The following is a 9,004-nucleotide window of genomic DNA, read 5'->3' on the forward strand; positions in this document are numbered from 1 at the left end:
ACAGTGACGCCAGCGCTGATTGGGCGCAGGTCTCATGTGACATAACCTCACGTGAGCCCTGGAAACGCGAGTGCCAACACCGTTGGAACAGCATCGGAGGTGAGTATAGGTATTTTTTAGTTTAACGGGGCCAAACATGAGAAATGAGAAGAGGTTGCCTTGTAGTGGACAACCCCTTTAATTACTGCAAATTTGAGCAGTGTCTCAGCATGGTTACATGAGAGAGTGGCTGAAACAGCACAGATCTTTTCCTGTCCAAGTGTTGTTGAGGTTGTTTGCCATCCACTTATGTGTGAATGATGTACATTTACAAGTTTAGAACATGCCCAAAGTGATTACTTTGAGGAGAAAACAAATGCCGGGTTCAGCTTTTTAATGTGGTGTAATTTTCTAGGTAACATTTAAAGGGGTTTTCAAGATTCTTAAAATTGAGGCCATCAATATCGGATAGATGGTGGTCTGACTGCTTGAAGGGGCATTTTGGTACTACTGCCTCTCCGTTGATTACTCTGCTCCTCAGTGTTACAGCTCGGTCCCATGCACAGGAATGGGAAGAAGCCCACTGACAGCCTGTAGTACAAGATAAGGCTGTTCTTGGTAGATAATGTAGCCCCACAAAGCAACTGACTAACAGCGTGCTGAGGATTGGACCCCCATGATCCCTCATTGGTGGAATATTCAATTCATAAATTTAAATGTACTTGGAAAAGCTTTTAGCTGTAAGGTTATGTTCACACATGGCAGACATTTCTGCAATGTGAAAAATCCTTTTCCTTTTCCTTCATCTGAATGTTTGTTTTTTGTTTTTTGCACTCACTTGGATCCTTGGGACGGTGACTGAAGTCTCTGCAACCAATCTGTCTCTTGTGAACATACCCATTTCTTTCTTTTTGCATTATGAACATCTACTGATGTACTATAACGTCTGTCTTGTCTATCCACACCTGTTCTGAATGTCTTACAGCTCCTATGGAAAGGATTGGCATGAAGTAGACTTGTCTAGGTAGTGACCCTCCATTACTGACCACCAGTGGTACTCGCATATATTGGATAATTTATGCCGTAACTGTCCCAGATGGGACAACCTTACTAAGACCCCAGCATTGAGAGAGTAACAGGAAAAGTCCAGTGTATGCACCAAACCATCAGTGATTCTCATCCAGAAAAATGACTGTGTATAATAAGTAATGGTCGCTCTCAGGCTCGTCCCTACATATGGGTGCCATAATCGGATGTGCTCTCACATGGACAGGAATTGTGGTATAGTGCTCATATTAGGGCAATGCTCGCCACCAGTAATCATTGCTCAGTCTTACATTTTGTGTCTACGTTATCACATTTTTGTATTTGTCATTCTTTGGATTCTAGTCTTATATTACTGAGGAATAACACAGAATCCATAGATAATTCTGTGATCATTTGGATTTGTTAAATCCCTTTAGGTATTAGCTACATGATTTTTCTCCCCGCTTCCACTACTGATAAGGAATAAAGTAGAAAATTACACCTTCCAGCTAAGAACTTCAAACCTCATTCTCTATCTCCACACCTTAGCTATACAGCTAAGCCCTGAAGTGTCCTGTCACTCCAACATGCCATGACTACATAAGGCGCAGCAGAGTGCTGCTTCCAGATAAATCCAGCTAACAGGAGAGGCACTGGGTGGTGCCTCCTGACTACCAGTATATGGTAGTAGCACTCGAAGAGCTTATTAACATCTCTAAGCTCCTAGGTATTATCGCCTCCAAGCTGATGATTCCATTGTATACATTGCCACCATTTCTTTCCCAAAATGCAATACAAAAGAACCAGTTGGCATCTCTCTTGATTGATTGGCACGATTACACTGGGCATCTGTTCCAAGTGCTTGTAACTATTATAGGGGTTTTCTGCTCTTGGCTACTTTGTCCTCTAATCACCAGCGCTGGGTTAATACAATACAATTAAATGTTACTCTCCCTCCCCAGGTTTAGGGTGGACTGTCTGCCATTGGTCCATTTTGTGTATTGGCTGCAGCGATGACATCACGAGTGCAGCGTACACTCCTGCTGCAGCCATCGCCCTTCAGCAGCTCATGTTGTCTACATTGGTGCAGCCACTGGGCTCCCCGCCTTCATCAGTGCCAGGATGTGACCGCTACAGACAATAGTTGTCTCCTGCAGTCGTGCTATACTTTACTGGCATGACCTGAACCATGATGCCAGTAGTTGAGCACAGGACTACTGAGGCCTCGGACTGACTGGCAGCTGGTAAACCAAGACTGGGCAGGAGTGTCAGTGCTAGATTGCACAGTGAAAGTGGGGAATATATTTTTTTTAGTTTTTGAAGATGATCAACAACTAATAACGTTTTTTCATCAATTTGTGCTAGCCAGTTTTTCTGTGGGATTTGATCAAACATGGTTGCCTTCCCTTTCCAATGCACATCTATGAGCTATGTGTTCCCAAGCCACTGTTGCCAATAGCACTTTCTTGGCCCGCTGTATACTAGGAACATGCTCTAAGATCTGACATTTTGAAGCTGCTGTGACAGTTCTGTGACTGTCCCAATTTTGCCCATCACTTGGTTTTTTACTCTTGCTTATTTATTCCTGCTTTTAACAATTCGGTGGCAAATACTGTGTGTTCACTTGCAGCCTAGTATATTCCTACCCTTTAAATCCTTTAAAGGGGCCATTGACTTTCCATATTCGTATGATAATGAGAATCTGTTTTGATCAAATTGCTGATTGGTGGACCTGCACAGATTGAATCACTGTATGTATGTATGTATTCCTCAAGGCTCAATCCACACATTTACTTGGGCTACATATTGATGACCAATGATCAGCTGTTACCTGCTTTGATGGTTGCCAGATATAAGCATGGACACAGCAGCCCTGAACATTTACTGCACTTTATCTGCTATTCAGTTGATATGTAGTTAAAAAGCTTATCCTACTTCTAACACTTTTGAGAAAACTGTGCAAAGCATAATTGCAGAAAAACAGTGAAGAAAATGAAAGTACTGGTGCCCGTAGCCACAGAGCGAGCATTTACGGTGTCCGGGGAGGAAGTTGTTAATAACGGTGCTGTTCCTCAGTCCAGACAGCCAGGTTGCACATTGGTCTCCCCATCAGTGTCAGCAGCATGACCGCTGGTGAAGAAGTGTGTAGGGGCATAGTACTGGAGGCTAATGAAGTATGTTGGATAGAGGCTTCTTTTAACCATCTGCCACTTTCTTCATATCTTCTTTAAATGCACGTTATCTTGTCTGAAATACTGTAATGTCATTGCAGTACCCATTGTAGAACAACAACCCCACTCAACCGGCATGTTAGTATGTACTGTAAATGATTACACTTTACTTTCTTGAATTTAGACTAAAACTAGGTAATCTCACCCCTGACTATGTGGCCATTGATGAGGATATTAACTTGGATTTTGTTCAAGTCAACCAACCCTTGTGTGAGGTTTTCTTTTTTTTACATAAAGGTAATAGCAATGTTGAGACAAAAACATGAAAATGTGAATTCACACACAATGGCTTTTCTTTCTAATTTTGCAGTTAGAAATATAAAATGCGCTCCTGACCCTCGTTCTAGCTTGTGGAATGATATGAGTGCCATCTGCTGGTCAGGCGAGGTATAAATGAAATGTACCGTGAAATGTGAATCGATATTAAATAAAAGGTTGTGTTTTCTCTGCAGCTTAATAAAGTGAACCGAGTGAATACACTTTCAATAGACCTGATTTGGGACTGCAAAATATTGATCAAAGAGCGAGAGGTGGTTTTGAAGCTTATGAACAAATGTGAAGACATTTCAAAGAAGTTGATGAAGCAAGTCACTCACATCACTGAGGATGGGGAGAGTGGATGGAACGTACAGCCACCATCTATTCTATCAAAGAGGTATGTTATCATAACTAGGCTAGCTGTGCTATGCTGCCAGGTATTCTCTGAGAGCTGTGTTCACCGATCATAACTAGGCTAGCTGTGCTGTGCTGCCATCTATTCTTTGAGAGGTATGTTCACCGATCATAACTAGGCTCGCCATGCTGTGCTGCCAGGTATTCTCTTAGAGAGGTATGTTCGCCGATCAGAACTAGGCTAGCCGTGCTGTGCTGCCATCTATTCTTTGAGAGGTATGTTCACCGATCATAACTAGGCTCGCCATGCTGTGCTGCCAGGTATTCTCTTAGAGAGGTATGTTCGCCGATCATAACTAGGCTAGCCGTGCTGTGCTGCCAGGTATTCTCTTAGAGAGGTATGTTCGCCGATCAGAACTAGGCTAGCCGTGCTGTGCTGCCATCTATTCTTTGAGAGGTATGTTCGCCGATCAGAACTAGGCTAGCCGTGCTGTGCTGCCATCTATTCTTTGAGAGGTATGTTCACCGATCATAACTAGGCTCGCCATGCTGTGCTGCCAGGTATTCTCTTAGAGAGGTATGTTCGCCGATCATAACTAGGCTAGCCGTGCTGTGCTGCCAGGTATTCTCTTAGAGAGGTATGTTCACCGATCATAACTAGGCTAGCCGTGCAGTGCTGCCATCTATTCTTTGAGAGGTATGTTCACCGATCATAACTAGGCTCGCCATGCTGTGCTGCCAGGTATTCTCTTAGAGAGGTATGTTCGCCGATCATAACTAGGCTAGCCGTGCTGTGCTGCCAGGTATTCTCTTAGAGAGGTATGTTCGCCGATCATAGCTAGGCTAGCCGTGCTGTGCTGCCAGGTATTCTCTTAGAGAGGTATGTTCACCGATCATAACTAGGCTAGCCGTGCTGTGCTGCCATCTATGCTTTGAGAGGTATGTTCACCGATCATAACTAGGCTCGCCATGCTGTGCTGCCAGGTATTCTCTTAGAGAGGTATGTTCACCGATCATAACTAGGCTAGCCGTGCTGTGCTGCCAGGTATTCTCTTAGAGAGGTATGTTCGCCGATCAGATCTAGGCTAGCCGTGCTGTGCTGCCATCTATTCTTTGAGAGGTATGTTCGCCGATCAGAACTAGGCTAGCCGTGCTATGCTGCCATCTATTCTTTGAGAGGTATGTTCGCCGATCAGAACTAGGCTAGCCGTGCTGTGCTGCCAGGTATTCTCTTAGAGAGGTATGTTCGCCGATCAGAACTAGGCTAGCCGTGCTGTGCTGCCAGGTATTCTCTCAGTACTCTAAGAGGCAAAAGCTCATGTTTCTAACTTCTATATCACCTTATTAGGCTATGTGCCCACGTTGCAGAAATGAAGCAGAAAATTTCTGCTTCATTTCTGCAAGTCGTCTCCCGGAATTCTGCATGCGCTTATTGCGCGTTTATCGCTCGTTTTCCACATGCGGAATTGACTTGCGTTTTTAATGCATTGCACAAGGCAATTCCGCTTGCGGAAATGCAAATTAATGGACATGCTGCGGTTTTTTGAACGCAGCATAAACGCTGCGGAAAAATCCGCAGCACGTGCATAGGACTTGCGGATTCCCCTTGGGGACCATGGGGAGCGTATTACCTAGCGTTTAACAACCGTTTACGCTGCGGAAATTCCGCAACATATATACGCATGAAAAACGCTACGTGGGCACACAGCCTTAGGCTGTAGATTTGCATAGGCTAATTCATGTCGTACTTGTACATAATCCACAGCAGAAATCCTCGGATGAAACCTAATTTCTGCTGCAGATTGGCCAGTCCAGTTTTTATTAAATGAAGAGAATCCTCTGCTTTGTAGTTTACTTACCCTGGCAGTAATGAACATGCTGTAGACTTTGAAATCCCCAGCATGGTCATCATTCTACCCCAATTTTATTTTTCTGAACATGGGGCATAAAATATTCCATTCACTTGCAGATGAATGTTTGCATATTTTGTCTAGATTTATTTTATTTGTAGCCCATTCTTTATATAGCGCCATGATATTTTGTAGTGCTGTACAGAGCTAATTCCCAATTCTGGAGCTCACAATCTACTTTTTATCTGTTTTCACTCAAACACCCGCTTATGCACATAATCTCACACACATGCTCATACTTAATACTTTGACCATTCCTTATGAAATACTGTATTCCCCAGTGTAAAATAAAAAATAGCTAATACCTCCCACACGGCACTCCAGCAATGTTGGCGCTCATGTGGGATAATCAGTCAGCGACTGCTAAAGGGCTGCAGTTCTCATGCCTTCCCCAGACGTCTTGAGTTTTGTCCTAGGGAAATGTGAGCGCATTAGCGGACGCTGATTGGCTGCAGTTCTCATATGGGATGACAATGTCATGCAAGGACTGGAGATCCGACGCTGTTATCCCTTGAACGGTGCCGGTGCTGGAAGTGAGTAGCTGAGATATTTATATTTTACGCTTGGGAAGACAGTATTTAAGGAGTTGTCCAAATAGTGGACAAATCCCTTTAAGATACATTTCATAGGAAGCCATTTAACCTCTTGGAGAGTTGCAAGGTAACTAGGGGGGTTCCACGTAAACAGAGGGCGATGTTGGCTTTAGTTTCTGGACCTCATTACTGCAAGGCAATAATGCTAACCCTTAAGCCATGTTCAGACTTGGACTGGTGTCCATTCTGACAGAATCCTTAGTGTATGAACGTGGCCTAAGAACCCGAACATTACTTGCTGACATTTTGACTTTTTTTTTACAGCCTGGTGCTCAAGCCTTACCAGAAGATTGGTTTGAATTGGCTAGCCCTCCTGCACACACACAGTGTGAATGGGATCTTGGCTGATGAGATGGTTAGTAATTGTTTCCTTGTTCTCCATTGCTGTATTACAGGGTCACTGTCACTTCCTTTATCCTCTAACTTCAGTTTGCTAGAGGAAAGGCACTTAAACGCTAGGCTAAGGGCTACCCATTGGCTCTTATGTTATTTTCCACCTCTCCTCCATCTGAAGGGGTCAGCTGAAGACAGTCATGGGCTTTGTATGATGTCTTCAGCTGGCCGTGGCTTCTAGAAGGTGCTGATTGGGGTGCAAGGGCTGATTGAGGTGCATGAGCTGTCATTGCTTCTGGTGGTGAGTGTGTCATTGTCTCTGCAGTGGCTCACAATGATTAGCTTCATAGTGGATTTGCTCCTTTACGATCTTGTTGTCTTATTACTTTGCAGGGTTTGGGAAAAACTGTTCAAGCCATAGCATTCCTAGCACATCTTTATATGAACAGAGACACCGGCCCACATCTTGTGGTTGTTCCCGCTTCCACATTAGGTGAGTAGAGCTCCTCTGGAAAATCTCTTGGCAGACTGATCCTTATAAAGGGCAGAACTAACATCTACACTCTTACAACAGTTATTGACTCTAAGGCTGCATTCACACATTCGCTTTGAAATGTCCCTGTGTTTTGACCATTTTACTCTGACCCATAGGGTTGATATATTCATACATCCTTGAAAGTCACAGATCCGCGTGTGATGTCGGTGAGACTCAGAGCATGTCCTATTCTGATCTCCGTACTTGGATAAAAATTGAACACCACAGGCGAAGCTTGACATTTTTTATTTATTTATTTTGGGCCGCAAGAAAAAAACTGATATCACACTGATGGCAAATTGGACATAAGGACCAAAAATGGAAGAAACTCCGATCCACCTCGCAGTCTGTTTCCTCTCAGATGCAAAAAACGCATGTCTGAATGAGGCCTACAGAATTATTGCTGCAGATTTCACAAAGTACAAATTGGTGAACTCAATCTGAATATAACTCTATATCTCTATATTTTTGGGGTATGGGGGGAGGGGGATGCGTTTTTTTCCACAGCAAGTAGTCTAATGGTAATCTATTACAAAATGTAATTTTCCAATTATAAGCCCCATAAAGTGCTCTACTTTCTCTGTTTTTACTTCTTAGATAACTGGGTCCGAGAGTTCAATCACTGGTGTCCAGATCTGAATATCTTACTATATTATGGTATATACAGTTTCTTTTTCCTTTTTATAATAATGACTTACAAATTTAAGTTTGCATTTTAAGCACTAATATGCCATTATTCTATTTTGTGTAGGTTCTCAGGAAGAAAGAAAGCACTTACGATATGACATCTTGAGCAAAGTTGTAGAATTTAATGTTATTGTCACAACGTAAGTTTTACCATACATTGACTAATTGCAATTACTAGATATAGGGCGACCTCTTGTGGTGAACATGTCACATTTCTGCAACCAACATTGCTTTCTTCTTAAGTAAACCTATGTAATATATGGATTTCTATATTGTGAGAATGTAACATACGGTACAACAGACTATTAAAGCACCACTCCAGCGTTTTTTCTTTATATTTCAGCACTGGAGTGGTGTTACTAATGTAAGGTCCCTGACCCTAGTATTGCACTTACCCACTGCTGTCTTCCTCACTATTCCCGGCGCTGCTCTGGTCCTGTGCCTCCATCATGTGACCCCAATTACTGACTGACTGGAAGTCAGAGGCAACAGTCACAAGCTCTCAATGCAAGTTTAGGATGGCCTTGTTCTGGCCCTCATAGACTTAGATTGAGTTGTGACTTTCGGATCACCCAGCAAACACCGAAGCGATCCGGCAGCTCACAAACTGCTCGAGACCAACCAGAGCGGCGCTGGTAAGTATAAGACAAGGGGCAGGGAACTTACATTAGTGACACCACTCCAGCACTGCAATAAAAATGCTGAAGTGGTGCTTTAAATTTCAGAGCTAGTAGGAATTAGATGTAAATATGCACCATTCTTAATAACTGCTAATTTTACTTTATATAAAGGTTTTCTTTATCATAGAAGCAATGAGTGACTTTCTGTGCAAAATACTACTATTTATTAGCTGCTTACCCGCTATACCGATAGATGTGGCTTATGCCTGTAATCACTTTCTAATAAGCTGTGCCTCACTTTTATAAGGCCATAAAATGCTTGCTTGTTTGCAGGTACAATTGTGCAATCAGCAGTGCTGAGGATCGCAGTTTGTTTCGTCGCTTGAAGATCAATTATGCGGTATTTGACGAAGGGCACATGCTGAAAAACATGAGTTCCATTCGCTATCAGCACCTCATGACTCTAAATGTAAGTGTC

General features: G+C 43.1%; 1 protein-coding gene across 2 annotated transcripts in view; it reads left to right on the forward strand.

Annotated features, from left to right (window-relative positions):
* SMARCAD1 (SNF2 related chromatin remodeling ATPase with DExD box 1) overlaps positions 1 to 9,004 on the forward strand; it is a 108,728-nt gene that overhangs the window by 65,433 nt on the left and 34,291 nt on the right. For both annotated transcript variants that reach the window (XM_073638184.1, XM_073638195.1), the window contains 6 exons: positions 3,689 to 3,891; positions 6,616 to 6,706; positions 7,078 to 7,177; positions 7,817 to 7,876; positions 7,971 to 8,046; positions 8,860 to 8,995. In XM_073638184.1, the coding sequence (XP_073494285.1) occupies positions 3,689 to 3,891; positions 6,616 to 6,706; positions 7,078 to 7,177; positions 7,817 to 7,876; positions 7,971 to 8,046; positions 8,860 to 8,995 (666 nt within the window). The remainder of the gene's footprint in view (positions 1 to 3,688; positions 3,892 to 6,615; positions 6,707 to 7,077; positions 7,178 to 7,816; positions 7,877 to 7,970; positions 8,047 to 8,859; positions 8,996 to 9,004) is intronic.

This window comes from Phyllobates terribilis, unplaced genomic scaffold, assembly GCF_046119375.1.
Source record: "Phyllobates terribilis strain yellow unplaced genomic scaffold, ASM4611937v1 Scaffold_1__5_contigs__length_1240528914, whole genome shotgun sequence".
NCBI lineage: Eukaryota > Metazoa > Chordata > Amphibia > Anura > Dendrobatidae > Phyllobates > Phyllobates terribilis.